The sequence below is a fragment of the Cryphonectria parasitica genome (genome assembly GCF_011745365.1).
Source record: "Cryphonectria parasitica EP155 unplaced genomic scaffold M406scaffold_8, whole genome shotgun sequence".
Classification (NCBI taxonomy): Eukaryota; Fungi; Ascomycota; class Sordariomycetes; order Diaporthales; family Cryphonectriaceae; genus Cryphonectria; species Cryphonectria parasitica.
Genome location: NW_024468916.1, coordinates 1,322,171 through 1,337,204, shown reverse-complemented (window position 1 = coordinate 1,337,204; position 15,034 = coordinate 1,322,171). Strand labels below are relative to the sequence as shown.

The window sequence follows — 15,034 nt, the reverse complement described above, 5'->3', positions numbered from 1 at the left end:
TCTCCTCCTCCCCGCCTTGGACCATAGCTCTGGCTTATTGCTAACAGAAATTCTAGGCAATCCGCTGGGCTTGATCTGGCACCCTCGCCTGCGCTGCCGTAACCTCTAACCGAAACATTTTGGTGTTGTAAGACACATCTTATTTCCTTACTGCGGGAGTGTAATTTCCTTGCGGTTGAGGCAGTGATCCGTGCACGGCATCACCTCTGTCCAACCTTTGAGAGCCCTCTTTATGTCTGGCCTCTGCTTAATTATGTCTTCTCCAGCACCACTTGAGATTATGGGCATCACCAGCATGCTGAACCAGAACGGAGCCACATCGGTTATTCAGCCTCCTCAGCCTGTTCTAGGCACCATGGCCGACCAGCATGCTGTCCAGCAGCCCCCTCCCGTCTCCATTGAGCGCGCCGACTCCCCCCACGGATCCGAACACTCGAGATACTCTCAGCCCCCGATGAGCGGCCATCTCCAGGCTGCCCGACCTTACGGCTCTCCCACCTCCATGCATGCTTCCCTCCACATGCCCGAGCCCAACATGGGCCCCAGCGGCATGGCATTTCCGTCTATGGCACCCGAACTGTATGCGCCGCCTCAGCCCTTGAGAGCTCCCGATGCTACCAGTCAGCCAGCCCCTAAAGCCTACGCATGCAGCACTTGTGGCAAGGGCTTTGCTAGACGGAGTGATCTCGCTCGTCATGGTTCGTATTTCCTTTCAATTTTTTTTTCTCAGATGGGGGGGGGGGGTGGGGTGGGCGGGCACGCTTTTCTTTTTGTCAAGGCTGGTCTAATTCTTGATATAGAACGAATCCACACGGGAGTACGACCTCATGTCTGCGAATACCCCAACTGCGGCAAGCAGTTCATTCAGCGGTCGGCCTTGACCGTTCACCAGCGTGTTCACACTGGAGAAAAGCCGCACATGTGCGAGCGTTGCGGAAAGGTGAGCTTGCTCTTGGAGCCCAGTCCCTTTTTCCTTACAAGCGGTGGCCAGCTACTGACAGGTTCATCTATATAGCCCTTCAGTGACTCTAGCTCTCTTGCGCGACACCGTCGGATTCACTCCGGCAAGCGGCCGTACAAATGCCCGTATGCCGATTGTCAGAAGACTTTCACTCGCCGAACGACTCTGACGCGTCACCAAAATCACCACACCGGCACGGTTGAAGATGCTGCTAGAGCCACTGCCGAAGTCTTGGCCAGGAACAGTGTCGCGCGATCCGCGTCTGCTCGCCCCACCCGATCTGAAGGTGACCAAATCTCCAACCACGGTTCCCCCCTCTCGACGCCGTCTCCTGCCCAGAGGACCATGTCAATGTCGCCCAGCGCCGAGTTGGCCGCCGCCAACGGTATGCAGCACCAGTACAATGGCAACAGTTCCTTGCCGGCCCATATGCGCACCGACTTGCACTCGAGCAGTCCCGCCGCTACGACGTCGTCTGGGTTCAGCAGCAACGTTCGGCCGACCTCTCATCCCAATGCTTACGGTGCGGCGCCTCCACCCACAACGCTCGAGCCGAGCATAGAGGGCAGCCAGGGCCCTGGAAGTGCTGTGGGCAGCCCCCACATGAGCAGCGTCGGCTGGGCCTCTCCCTCGCACGTGGCATCTCCTGCCCACAGCAACAGCGGCGGCAACAGCAGCTACGTCTATCCGGACCCTGATTCTTCCTATCCAACAAACGCTGCCGCACAGGGACAGATGTTCTACTCCGCTGCCATGGGTCTGCAGAGACCTGGCAGTGCTGAGCCAGGTGCGCAGTCAGCTTACAAGCCACGGCAGAATGAGCTCTGGGCGGCTTAGTAGGCCATTTCAGAATTCTCCTGACGATGCACGCAGCCCGATGCAGAGTGGAAGTTTAGGTTTCTGTGCTTAGGGGCTGCACGGATGTATCATCAATGCCATTACTTTCAGGGCCCGTGCCACACACGCAAGCCAACTTTGCAAAGATTCCGCCCCTGATCCTGATTCCGGAAAGCAATAGCTTTGCTCGCGGCAATTGCATGGATCATCCATCATCCAGTGTTGTTATAATATGGACCTCGCTACACAATAATGGAATTGAACTACGCGGTGCAAGTTCCACATAATGAATGAGGTTGGCCTCAAGGCTTTTTTTTTTCTTTCCTTTTTTCTTCTTTGGTTTTTGTCCCGCCAATCACTCTGGTTTTCCTCACTCTTTTGAACTGGGCTAGGTTGGGCAAGGGGCATCGGTTGGCGGGAGCACAGGATCATTGTGGAACTCATCACTTCATCTGAGTTCATTCCTTGGACGATGGCGCAAGCAGTCGCGTGGACAAGGTCACGGTGTTCAGGAGCAGGCCGGGCAGGGGTTCTCATTCCATTTTCTTGATCTGCTAGAAACGGCGAAAAGTTAACCGTCTTACATGTTGTTCTATATAATGGATAGGCACCCGGCGACTTTCGACGATTAGACCAAAAAATAAAATGGCAATTCGGAAGTACACAAGATAATACATGTTCCCTCATGGTACTTGTGATGTCGATGCTTCTTTTTTAAGCAAAAAGAAGAGTAGACCGATGGCTGATCAAGCCTAGGTGATGCGATGGTCCTCGTCTGGAAGGCAAGCTCTGAATCAATGGCATCTCATGGCCAGTGAAAGAGAAAAATATAGACCACAAAGCAGTGCTCAGTCCTTATTACTAACTTCGGACTCGGTGCTGGAGCAGGGCCACCGAGGGAAGAGGATAAGAAGAGGAAAGCGTATTCTCAGGGCTATTCTAGAGAAGGGCTTTGGGACGGAGAGAGCGTAATGGAGACGGGCTGTCACTGGGGTCACAAGAGGGGAGGGGGATTACTTGGCATGTGAAAAAGGGGAAGATTGAGTTGAGGTGGGCGGTCCTGGGAGCCCGGGGAAGAGGGGCTCTTAGGGGGGAAGTTAGGTGTCTCCCTTCATCTACCAGTTGGCAATGTTTTCCGTCTTGGAGAAGTAGATCCCGAGTGCTGCTGAATAGTGGGTAGAGAGAGGGTCACCAAATGAAATACCGCATGTAGAGATTGTTCAGTGTCATTTTATTCCTTTAAGCGCCTTGCGGCAGATATGAAGGTGCCTTCTTTGTCGTGCAATCTTGACTCTCTCTTGTAGAGACTATTGTCTCGCCGTCAACACCTTATAGATGGTGACATTTTTTTGGGTTTTTGGAGGGTTGTAGAATTCCTGAACGCCGTCTGTGATATCAAGGCCGAAGTGAGCACAATCTGATGGCCTGGACCGTCCTCTTTGGGAACCCCCCCCTCTTTCCCCGAAAGACCTTCTCTGTTCCATCCTACTCCCAGAACGCCATGAATGTATGCAGTAATGTTTTTTAGGCGCGTGATGTGTGACAGTAACCACCCGAACTCGTCGGTCGAGGGCCCCCGGTCTCCCATTACGCTGCTTCAGAGGTCCTTGAACATGGAGAGGTGCCCCTTCAAGTGAGTGTTGGTGACGTTCCTGGGGGCCTTCTTCTTGGCCTTCTTCTTGGGCTTCTCGACCTTGGCGTTGAGTACCTTGAGCCGCGGGTCCTCGCTTGCGGGCTTCTGCCCGGCGGCTAGGAGCAGGCGGTTGATGTCGTCGACGATAGGGACATTAACCTTGTGCCACATGACCTGGAACTCCGGGTCGACGTTATTCCACAGGCTGGCGTCGTCCTGCCACACGTATCGCGGGTGGTTGTCCTTTTTGGTGCGGACGACGAGGATGCGGTGCTCGCGCTCGAGCTCGGTGATGGCCGGGTACAGCCGCTCGCGGGGCCAGCCGTCCTCGAGGTCCTTGACGTGCACCAGCATGGCGTCCTTCTTGGCCTGCAGGTATGCCAGCAGCGTCTCCTTGCTTCGCACGCCCGGTATGACGGGGTTGTGACGGTAGGTGCCCGAGTGCACACTCTGCTCGGTGACGCCGGGGTCAGGCGTCCACCGTACGCGCGGGTGGCGGCGCATATTCTCGACGAGCTCGGCCCACTCAACAGGCGACTGCGGGCGCCGCGTCAGGTGGTCCACGATGTCGTTGATAGTCAGGTCTCGATCCCGCTCCTTGAGGTGGTTCACCGCGTACACCATCTGTGTGCCCAGCTCCGCGCCCGTGCCCGTCAGCGCAGGCTGCGAGTAGATCTCGATGCCGTCGCCGGGCCGCCTCTTCTTGGTCGGGGTGTTGTTAGCTGCGGTGCCTGTCATGGCGGACGAGGTGGACGCTACCGAGGGCGAGGGTGAGGGCGGCGCGAGGGTCGACTTGGAGTCCTTGGTCAGGTCGACCACCGTCTTCGAGGCTGCGCTCGCCACGCGCTGGCGCTCGAGGAACGACATTTCTCCTTTCCTTTTTTATTACGATTATTATTATTGTTGGCTTTTGGCTTGGTTTCGGGGAGCGGCTGATGGAAGGGGATGACTGGCCCTGTCGAGGTAGGTAGATGGACGATTTGGATGAAGGCTCCTGCAGCTGGCGAGGTCAACGTCGAGGATGGGAGGGAAGTGGTCGTGGGGTGGTTGCGGAGTTTGAAGGAGAGAAAGGTTGGCGGTGGTTGCAAGGCTGAGACAGAGAGTGACGCCCCAGGGCATCTAAAGTGGTTGCAGGCCGCCTGTGAATAGGTAGAGTGGTAGATCAGGGTGGGCACCAGCGCTAGCTAAGGTGCTAGCTGATTTAGTGGGTAGATTGCCGGGTGCTAAATCGAAGATCGAAGTGGCCTTTTGGTGTCTACTCACCTCGGACTTTTTGAGGCTTGAATGATTCGTCAAAGCCACCTAACAGAGAAAAAATGTTGAGAACAGTGGTCTTGATTTTATATGCTGTACTGTAGACCCTGTCTATCTGTGTAGTAGAAAAGAAGATAATTGTGTCAGATTCTAACAGGCAAAGCCTAAAAAGACCCCAGCGAAATGTAGACTCAGGATTGAACATTTCCCAGTCAATCAACAGCAGCCTCAGATACCACGTCACCCTTCGGAAATCTTTCCCTCATTTCCCTGACTGGACTGCATGAATTACTTGGGCAGTATGAAAGAGCCATTGAGCCATCCAACATAGAACTTAAATTGACCACAATGTAGCCAGACACCTATCTTCGCAAAGGCTCTATCACAAAGCCCAGAAATCTTAAGAAACTCTCCTCAAAAGCAATAAAGAATAAGGCAGAAGGGTCGGTGACAGTCCTCCAAGTAGACCATGGCTCCTGAGGGCTGGGACTAGTATTGTGTCTACGGGCAAGCACTAAGGCAGATGGCCCTCACAACAGAGAAGCACATGCCGGTTCCCTCCCATCGCACCAGCCAAGTCCAGGCCTCGTCTTGTAACACCACCTAAGACTGCTGCTGGGCCTGCTGGGCCTGCTGGGCCTGGAGGTACTGGTAGGCAAAGTACGCCGCCGCGCCGCCAATGAGGACGATCGCGTAAATACCAATACCGAGGCCGGTGGCATCGCCTGTCGATGCGGCGGGAGCGACGGCGCCAGGCGTGGGGGCCTTGGGGGTTGGGTCGCCGGGCTAGAGATAGGGGAAGAGAGGCAGCACTGGTCAGCTTTCAGGTTTTCATACGCGCGCGTTTGTGTAGCCAAGGCATTGGGCGGGTTGGGTGGGTACTTTTGCACCTTGTCAAGCCTGGATGATCGGTGTATTGATCTTCCAAGACCTGCAGCATGCATGTAGAGGAAATCGAGCGGGAGGGTGTAGGACGTACCTGTCTCTTCAGCTGCCCGACCTGAAGCTGGTCCAGTGTCTCACGCGCCTCATCGCTGTGACCGACGTCCTCGAACGCCTCGGTCGCGTCCTGTCCAGCGACATCCAGCAGGACCTCCTCGCCACCGCTGTGCAGAGTATCGCATGTCAGCCTTGTGTGCTTTCCCCCCCTATATTGTCTTCTTGCTCCCCTGGTATTGCCCTGCTATTTCCCCATGCCGAGGTTACAAAAGAAATTTGGGGTAGGTCCGGGACTCCGTAGACGAAGGAAGCTCACGTAGAGCCGTAGCCGCGGCACCAGCAGCAGCAACAGTAAGACAAGGCGGCTGAAGAACTCACGGATGCTCGTCGATGAACTTGGCGCAATCGTAGACCTTGTCGTGGATCACCATGAACAGGTCCTTCTTGGTGTTGTGCTCTGCAACATCTTGGTAGGTGTACTCCTTGGTCGCCATTTTTCGTTGCTTCTTCTTTGGTCTCGTTTGCCTTGGTTCGTTGGGGTCAACTGAGGGGGAGGGCCAAGGATGGGTTGGGGTCTTGCTTTCTCGGAGGGTTTCTCGATGTGCGGAGGCGTGATGCTCGGCGTAGAACAGCAAAGGAGTGCGAGCTGTAGTCGTCGACGTGGGGGGCGAGGACCTGTGATATTGGTATCCGGCTTGTTGCTTGTCTGGAGGGGGGGTGGAAGAGGAGGATGAGGGAGAAGAGACTGTTGGCTATGGCCGGGCGGGAGCTGATTTAGAAAGTCGAGCCTGGGCAGAGAACCAGCAGGACGGCGGATCAAGTCGAAAAGATAACGTGATGGAGCCAACGGTACGACGGCAGAGGGAGGGTCCCGAGCCCAGAGCTTACTACTTTGGAGCAATAGAATGTTCGATAGGCAGTAGAGGATTGCTGACGACCCCGGGAGCTCGAGGGATCGATCCCCTGAAGGCCACGCTGCACAAAATCGCTACGCTTCAAATCAAGCCGCTGCTATTGGCCAAGACGCACCAGTCATTCGATTCGGCTCGTGCACTTTCCAGCGCAGAACAGGGTAGCATGGGCCCCACGCTTGTCTTGCGGTCAGTGCTATACAGTGCCACTGTGTCCTAGTATGCTTGACAGCTAATGACCTCTCCAAAATGACCCCGTAATTCCGTATCGAGAGAGCTCCCAACAGAGCAGAATTTCCTCCACAGTCACAGTAATAATAAACGACAAATACGACGATGTGAGCGGTAGCATAAGCAGAATAAAAGTACTATGAATAAGCCGTCCTTTTTAGGGCCTTTTTAAATATCAGCACTGCAACAACGGCATCAGAATCATGGGGGCTTACGTTCTACCGAAGACGCCCTGGCTCTTCTCCATCACGGATCTTTATCGGTATATTCCCTCGGTCCGGTCGAGAAGACACACCCCGCACAGAAAACGTATCCGTCGGACTGACGGTCAATCTTTGTCCTCCGAGACAATGGTCTTGCACGGATCGGAAGTTGGTTGTTCATTTTTGTGTGGTTCAAGGCACTCTCTTCCTGCAGGCAATATGAATCAAGATCATGTCGGCTTCGCTATCTACTGACGTTCCGAATACGCAATGTCCACTGATGGCACCCCCTGCATAGGCTACGCAGGTTGACGTCTCATGCTCTCGCTTTCTCCTCAATGTCGAGCAGGGCCTCGTAATCGTATTGCCATGTGCTATGCAACCACCACACCTACGGATTTTACTCCGTAAACAGCCTTCTCTTCTCAGCAGGTCACCTCCGAGAGCTGCCGCCGCCGATGTCCTGGCCTAACCGGTAGCTGGCGACCTTGTCCCACTCGATCTTCTGCCTCGTCACCGGCAGCTGCCTGCGCAGGCCTTTGAACGCGCCCTCGCTGAGGCTCGCGAATCCCTTGTTCAGCTCCTCCTGGTACTTCTTCTCCGCGCCCGCGATCTCCTTGGCGATGGCGCTTCCCGTGCCCGACGGAATCGACGCCGTCACCGTTTTGTTGGTCACCAGCCGCACATTGCCGTCCTCGTAGTAGTGCACGTCCACCTTGATCGAGCCCTCGAGGGAGCTGTCGGACGGATTGAAGATGTAGAGGGAGCGCCAACGGCCGTTCCTGATTTTTCCGCCTCGGAAGTTAGTCACAGAGATCCCATCTAGATGACGCGTACGTGGCGGGTCGGAGTGTGTAGATGTATTTGGAAGAGGGGGGAGGGGGGGAATTGTCTTTCTCACCAGAAGTTGTTGGGGCTGTATTTGTTACCCACGACGATGATGGCCAACTTCGAGTCATTCTCAGTCGGGTAGACGCCGTATGCTGCGTTGGGGAAGTGCTCCTTGACGTACGTTCCAAGGCTCTTCTGGGTAGATTTCCTGCTCACACGGCCTGATCAGCACACACAGCCCAAGTCCTTGCAGCCACGACTTTTCATTATTTTGTGACAATGTGCCAGTCCGACGTACACTAGATCAAATTGTTGGCTTTCTAGCGCGTGGCTCTGCACACCGCTAGCCTTCTGTGTAGCATGATCGAACTCGAAGCTCGACGAGTTCTCGATGTCATAGTACCGCCCGCCGCCGAGGGAGTTATGCGAGCTGACGATGACCGCCTCGCTGCTTCCGGGCAGCTTCACCGTGGTGAACTGCTCCTCATTGTACTTCTGGAATGCGGGACCCAGCTCCTTGAGGATACTCGGCTCGGAGATGGTGAGGGCTTTGATGTCTGTTTTCAGGCGGTCAGCGTTGACAGTCGTCGGTCGGTAGCGGAGAACGGCGTGTGCTTGCCGGCAACAACATCTGAAAGCTTCAGAAGGGTCAGCCAGACTGCCAGGTACAAGTTTCCAGGGGGTAAAGATGGGATGGCTCACTTCTCCTGGGGGGGCATCTCCCACAAAGGAGGACACCCACTCTACGCTCTCAGACATTGGGTATTGGGAACGGGAGGAGAAACAGTGCGCAATGATCAACCTGGCTCAAAGAGCGTTGTAGGGTCAAGAAACAGAAAAGAACAAGATTCTCTTCGGTCAAGAAGGTTGTGGGTGTCATTCAATGTACACAATACGTGCTTCGAAACAGTCCGGATTGTTGTCAGAGCTGCCAGGCCGTCATCCCTGAGACTGCCATGGTGCGCCGCGGCGGGAGGACTGGTGGTGGACCCCTGTAGACCGCGGGGCTGTGGGGTAGCTTCTAAGATGTAGCAGCCGAACGCGGACTTGTAGATCTCCTCTCACTAATCTTCAACCTTCTAGTATCTGCAATGACATATCTCAGTTTTGTGTTGGAACAAATAAGGAGTTTTGAGGTTCAGCATGTATAAGTAAAAATTGAATGACCTCATACCAAAGACTCAAGCATTTCATGGAGTATTCTATATATATGTTTGCGCCTCTCTCTGTGCACCATCGCTGGATGATACTCTGTATTCTCTCTCTACCAAGTAAAATGGATCTGTCATGCAATGATTTTCTTTTTCATTTGCTCCCAATTGAGACTCATGGTGCCAGCTATACCATATTGGCCTTGTGCCTTCATGAGAATCTGGATCAAGTCTACAATTTGTGCGCCATATGCAGCCTCCCTGTTCTAGCAGCACCCTTTGGTAATGATATTTATATACGATGGTGAGTTTATCCTTGGATATAGATGGGATCAGTCTGGTCTGAATCCACACTGCATAATGAGAAGGAAGCGAAACAAAATGTCATAGTTCTAGTCATGAGTGCCTGAACCTGCCAAGCCATCTTCTTAATGTAGTGCGCTGGCGTTGGTTCTCTTGAAGATGCTAGTAATTCAAAATCTTCTTGATACCATCGTATATCCCTTTGAGCAAAACAAATTGGTCAGTTCTGAAGTTAGATGAGGGGGCTTCCTCGGATATAGTAACCACTTACTCGCGACATCGGGTATGTTAAACTTCTCAAACACCAGCGGCGTCGGTATACTCCAGCCCGCCAGCCTCAGCACGGGGGCCTCCAGGCGGACAAACGTCGATGCATCCTCCTGGATGGCCGCGGCGACCTCAGCGCCTACGCCAGCGTTGACCATGGACTCGTGCACGACTATACACCTGCCAGTCTTCTGCACGCTCCTGAGCACCGTCTTCCTGTCCCACGGGTAGATAGTCCGCAGGTCGATCAGCTCGGCGCTGATTCCCAAGTCCTGCTCGGCCTGCCTGATGGCGTTGAGGCATAGGTACAGCGGCTGGCCGTACGACACGATGGTCAGGTCCTTGCCCTCCTTCAGCACCTCCGCCTTGGAGAGAGGCAGTTCGTACGGCGCGACGGGAACCTGCTCCACCGCCGCGCGGTACAGGACCTTGGGCTCCATGAACACGACCGGATCGTTGCTCCGAATGGCCGCTAACAACAGACCCTTGGCCTGGAGCGGGCTGCGCGGCATCACTACCCTCCAGCCCGGCACGTGTGTGAACAGCGCTTCGGGGCTCTGCGAGTGATACAGAGCGCCGTGGCCGACGGCACCGCACGGCATACGCACCGTCAGCCCGCCGACGTGGCGCCCACAGGTCCCGTCCCGATATCTGAACTTGGCAGCCTCGTTGACCATCTGGTCGAAGGCGGGGAATACGTAGTCGGCGAACTGGATCTCGGCCACGGGCCGCATGCCTTCAGCGGCGGCACCGATGGCGAAACCCATGATGCCCTGCTCTGAGAGAGGCGTGTTGAAGACGCGGTCGCCGCCGTACATCTCGGCCAGCTTCATGGAACACCGAAAGACACCACCAAAAGCGACATCCTCGCCAAAAAGAAGAACCGACTCGTCCTCGGCGAGGGCCAGGGACAGGGCGTCGTTGATGGCCTGGAAGAGGTTCATACGCTTCGTGGCGCCGTCGCGAACGTCGAGGGGTAGTTCCGGGTTGTGCAGAGCGGCCTGGGAGCTGTGTGCCAAGAGGGGCGTGGTGCTGTAGTCGACGGGGAGGTTCAGCTTCGCATTGGGCGGGTGCGTGGAGTATCCTCGCCTTGGGAGGGTCATCTGTAAGGGTATGAGTGTAGTACGGCATGGCAGGGGAGCCGCAGCTACGGCCGCCGCAGTCCTCGCCAGTTGTCGATGAGGGATATGGCTCCTCATTGGAACTGAGTTCGAGGAAAGGAAGGGAAAGCGGAGGAGGAGATGTGACAAGATGGGTGTCTCGCTGGTCTACGAGGGTATCAAACAGTCACCTGGAGCCAGCAAAGGAACAACGAGCAGGATGGATCACATTGTGATTGTCGATTCACCCGAGGGGTCATGATCTCACCTCGGGGCTGGAGACGGTTCTTGTCTGGTCGTTGTTCAACGTTCAGACGCGGCTATTCACGGTCTGGGGAAATCTAGTACATCCTTACAGTTAGTAGCAGAGTACAAGATCAATCCTGGGGCAATGACGGCAGCGGGTTTGGCTTATTAGGGGCTTAAAGGGCTTGTCCATGTTCATTACGTAGTACCTATAGCCCCCTGGCAACCCTGACAACCCTGCGGGATGGACAGCCTTGGATACCCGGGACTCGGCACCTGCCAGACACCCCTGTTCACCAATGAACGACCCACCCCCAGCCTCCTCGCGCATGGGTGAATTGCCTGGGAGACCAGCCACCGGGTAAACATAGGGCTGAAATAGTAAATTCGAGATGATCCTCTCTGCGCGCAGGGCCAGCTGAGGAGGAGAAGAAAAAAGTTCACAGTCAATCGACTGCATATAAAAAAAAGTCTTGGCATTTTACACTTGCTTGCATGTGGCTGTTGATCCGTAGCCTTGTTGTGTTGTGCATGTGCAGATGCTAGTCTCAGCAGGGGAATAGGACCAGCCAGCACCAGCACTAAGAGCCACCATCTTTCCCGCATCTTCAACATTTCACACTTTCTTCCTCTTCCTCTTCCTCTTCTCCTGCAGGGGTGCTTCTCGCAGCACGTCACTCCGTATCTGTCACCCCAAAATGGCGGACCGGCGTGAGTCCAGACGGCCCCGTGAATCGGGCGAGAGGAGACACAAGAAGCGCCACTCCAGCAGATCACATCAACATGTTTCCTCATCAGACGGGACACGGTCTGGCCATAGCTCTCGTCAGGCTCTGTCCGCCGATGCCCTGGCCGCGCTCAACAACGCCAACATGAGGGGGCTCGACAATTCGAGGGACGAGCAGGAGGAGCTGGAGGAGCTGGAGAGGAGGCTGCGCCACGAGCGTAGAGAGCGGAGGCGGCGAGAGTCCCGGGCAAAGGTGGACCGCGACGAGTACCGACAGGTCGAGAGGGACAGTCCACGGCGTCATCGCCACAGGGAGTCAAGGTCATACTCGGCTGCCCCAGCACCGCCGGCCTATGACGATGTCGACGCCGGATCAGAGCACCACCACGAGAGGAGACAGCGCAGGAAAGAACGCTCTTCCAAGGGTTATGAGTCGACCCCCGAGGTCTTTCAGGATTTGGTGGCCGCCAGTGAAGACCGTGAGCGGCGGCAAAAGGAACGCAAGCGGAGGAAGGCTCCCATTGCCGAGCCGCCGCCAGTGGAGAAGGGCGATTCCAAAGGTTTCTGGCATCGTATGCGAGGTGGCGGTGTTAACGCCTCAACAAGTTATGATAGCTACTACGACAAGGACGACAAGGAGGACGCCTACTATGAGAGGCCGAGGAAGCGGTTTTGGACCAAGAGAAAGATATGTGAGTATTCTGGCAGATCGGCAACGCTCACGGCCCTGACTAACCTTTTTATCTCCAGGGATTGCTGCCGGTGCATCGTTAGCCATCGTGATCACCATCATCGTTGCGGCGGTTGTCGTGAGCAAGAAGAGCAGCAGCTCCGGCTGCACCAATGATCTGACGTGCAACTTGGACAGCATAAGTAGCAGCAGCATTCCCGCCGGCGCGCCGGACTATCTGAACCCCTTCACCTGGTACGACACCATCGACTTCAACCTGACGTACACGGACGCCATGGTCGGCGACCTGCCCATCATGGGTCTCAACTCGACCTGGGATGACTCCAACGCCCCAAACAGTATTGTCCCCGCCCTCAACGAGGACTGGGGCTCCTACGCGTCCCGGCCCGCCCGGGGCGTCAACCTCGGTGGTTGGCTGTCGATCGAGCCGTTCATCGCCCCCGACCTCTTCGACTACGACGACTCCCTCGGCATCATCGATGAGTACACGCTATGCACGTATCTCGGGGCTACGGCGTGCAGTTCGACTCTTGAAAAGCATTACTCCTCCTTTGTAACCGAGTCGACGTTCGCCGAGATAGCCGACGCGGGCCTTGACCACGTCCGCATCCCTTATTCCTACTGGGCGGTCCAGACCTACGATGACGACCCTTACCTCTTCCGCACCTCGTGGCGGTACTTACTTCGCGCGATTGAATGGGCGCGCAAGTACGGCCTCCGGGTCAACCTCGACCTGCACGCCCTCCCCGGCAGCCAGAACGGCTGGAACCATAGCGGCCGCCAGGGCCCCATCGGCTGGTTCAACGGGACCAACTCGACGCAGAATGTCCAGCGCTCCATCGACGTGCACGACCGCCTGTCCAAGTTCTTCGCCCAGCCCCGCTACGAGAACATCATCACCCACTACGGCCTTGTCAACGAGCCGCGCATGACCTTCATTGCCGCCTCTGAGGTCATCAACTGGACCACCACCGTCTACTCCATGCTCCGCGAGAACGGCCTACCAAACAAGACCATCGTCGTCTTCGGCGACGGCTTCCGCGGCCTGGACGCTTGGCAGGGCGAGCTGACGGGCTACGGCGACGGACTGGCCCTCGACGTCCACCAGTATGTCATCTTCAACAACGAGCAGATCGTCTACAACCACTCTGAAAAGGTCACATACGCCTGCGCGGGTTGGACTGAGCAGACCGAGCGGTCCATGAACACGTCCACCGGCTTCGGCCCCACCATGGTCGCCGAGTGGTCCCAGGCCGACACCGACTGCGCCACTTATCTCAACAACGTCGGCTGGGGCAACCGGTGGACAGGCACCTACAACACGGGCAATTCGTCCGACCCCCTCGAGGCCCTGACGCCCCGCTGCCCGACCACCGACAGCAGCTGCTCTTGCACGTCCGCCAACAACGACCCGAGCACCTACAGCGATGACTACAAGCAGTTCCTTCTGTACTTTGCCCAGGCACAGATGGACTCGTTCGAGACCGGCTGGGGCTGGTGGTACTGGACGTGGTGGACAACCGAGGGGAGCTACCAGTGGAGCTACAAGCGCGGCCTGGAGGCGGGAATCCTGCCCGCTAAGGCGTATGATCGAAATTTCCACTGCAACTCGACCACAATTCCGGAGTGGTACCCTGCGCTGCCAGAGACGTATTAGTCTCGTGTGGTGAGGGGGCTGGATTAGCTCCTCCGGCCGAGGTAGGATTATGATCACCTTTGGGATCTGCTTTTGAGGCGCTGGATACAAGATGGGTTTTGCGTGCTTCTTCTCGCACTGGCAGCGGCTGTGATTCGTCAACGGCGTTTGAGTGGGCACGCATCAAGCGCACAACAGCGAAAATAGAAAAATAGCATATATCTAAGCATTGAAAGTTCCATAATCAAAGTTTGAAAAGACTTGGATTCTGATTGAGTGCACTACTTGAGCCACCGCATCGTTCTACAGATTGGAATTTCACACAACACAAGCAAGAAGGTTGGTTGAAATTCATGAGCGTGATCATGACGATAGATATGTAAACTTCGTATTCTTATATGGTTCTACAAGTAAGGACTCGACCGGGAAGCTACAAGGACGGGGAAGCTGGTCTGCGAGCATGAACTTTACCGTGTTCCAGTGGAAAAACTACTAAGAACCTACCGCATAGACGATCGGCCCTCGGGACGGTAGACGTTACTTCCCTATTCTCCATTTTGTCAGCCACGGTTCACGATGATGGCAGTGCGTACAGGGCATAGATGTGGGAGGGCGATATCAGTTCGTGGAGCCCCTGTCAGGGGGCAGTTTCATCAAAGCGATTGCTATGAAGACCGTCGTGATAAATTTTCTGATCATCATATGAACGCCAATAGGAGTACATAACAGACAAAGATTGTACTCACACAAAAAAGGAAAATTCCCATAAAGCACCGAGGCGTTGTCAAACAGCACCAAAAACTAGACTTCTCATGTTGGTATTAGCGAAACTCTCCCTAAATACCGCAGTCAAGATTGAGAATGAGCCCGAATGTTCAGAAATGACTTGTATCATCTGTGCTCGAAAGCTCTGACATATGCTTGTCTTTGTTTTTTGTCAGATCATCATGTTGGGTGGGCGGGACGGGGGGGGTTGCGAAAAAATGCCAGACGGTAGGAAGTCACTCGCGATGAACTGACCAGGTGCCATCGACCAGTCTCAAAAGCTGCAATTTCACGCATAATCTGCTGCAGCAATGTCAGCAGGCTGCGTTTCCAATGTGAACCAGAAAG

The 15,034-nt window shown here is 55.3% G+C and overlaps 6 protein-coding genes across 6 annotated transcripts; 2 read left to right on the top strand and 4 right to left on the bottom strand.

Annotated features, from left to right (window-relative positions):
- The first annotated feature begins 367 nt into the window (after positions 1-367).
- M406DRAFT_281560 (uncharacterized protein) lies at positions 368-2,466 on the top strand. The gene is made up of 3 exons (XM_040918445.1): positions 368-698; positions 801-940; positions 1,016-2,466. The coding sequence occupies exons 1-3, from the start codon at positions 455-457 to the stop codon at positions 1,796-1,798; spliced, it is 1,167 nt and encodes a 388-aa protein (XP_040772497.1). The 5' UTR covers positions 368-454; the 3' UTR covers positions 1,799-2,466.
- Positions 2,467-3,012: 546 nt separating this feature from the next.
- M406DRAFT_295159 (transcription initiation factor IIE, beta subunit) lies at positions 3,013-4,465 on the bottom strand. The gene has a single exon (XM_040919174.1). The coding sequence runs from the start codon at positions 4,296-4,298 to the stop codon at positions 3,396-3,398; it is 903 nt and encodes a 300-aa protein (XP_040772496.1). The 5' UTR covers positions 4,299-4,465; the 3' UTR covers positions 3,013-3,395.
- A 287-nt stretch (positions 4,466-4,752) lies between these two features.
- On the bottom strand, positions 4,753-6,444 carry M406DRAFT_357765 (uncharacterized protein). Its single transcript, XM_040923765.1, has 3 exons — positions 6,003-6,444; positions 5,665-5,791; positions 4,753-5,471 (listed from the first exon to the last, which is right to left on the bottom strand). Exons 1-3 carry the CDS (start codon positions 6,116-6,118, stop codon positions 5,289-5,291), a joined length of 426 nt encoding a protein of 141 aa, XP_040772495.1. The 5' UTR covers positions 6,119-6,444; the 3' UTR covers positions 4,753-5,288.
- A 746-nt stretch (positions 6,445-7,190) lies between these two features.
- M406DRAFT_357763 (F-actin-capping protein subunit alpha) lies at positions 7,191-8,663 on the bottom strand. The gene is made up of 5 exons (XM_040923764.1): positions 8,503-8,663; positions 8,420-8,438; positions 8,099-8,357; positions 7,871-8,008; positions 7,191-7,751 (listed from the first exon to the last, which is right to left on the bottom strand). Exons 1-5 carry the CDS (start codon positions 8,557-8,559, stop codon positions 7,403-7,405), a joined length of 822 nt encoding a protein of 273 aa, XP_040772494.1. The 5' UTR covers positions 8,560-8,663; the 3' UTR covers positions 7,191-7,402.
- A 753-nt stretch (positions 8,664-9,416) lies between these two features.
- Positions 9,417-10,624, bottom strand: M406DRAFT_266329 (thiamine diphosphate-binding protein; the record flags this gene model as incomplete). Its single annotated transcript, XM_040917795.1, has 2 exons — positions 9,417-9,454; positions 9,526-10,624. 2 exons carry the CDS (start codon positions 10,622-10,624, stop codon positions 9,417-9,419), a joined length of 1,137 nt encoding a protein of 378 aa, XP_040772493.1.
- A 1,722-nt stretch (positions 10,625-12,346) lies between these two features.
- M406DRAFT_266971 (family 5 glycoside hydrolase) lies at positions 12,347-13,942 on the top strand (the record flags this gene model as incomplete). Its single annotated transcript, XM_040917845.1, has 1 exon — positions 12,347-13,942. A coding segment is annotated over one exon (1,596 nt), but the record flags the coding sequence as incomplete, so codon positions are not given.
- Between the last annotated feature and the right edge of the window lie 1,092 nt (positions 13,943-15,034).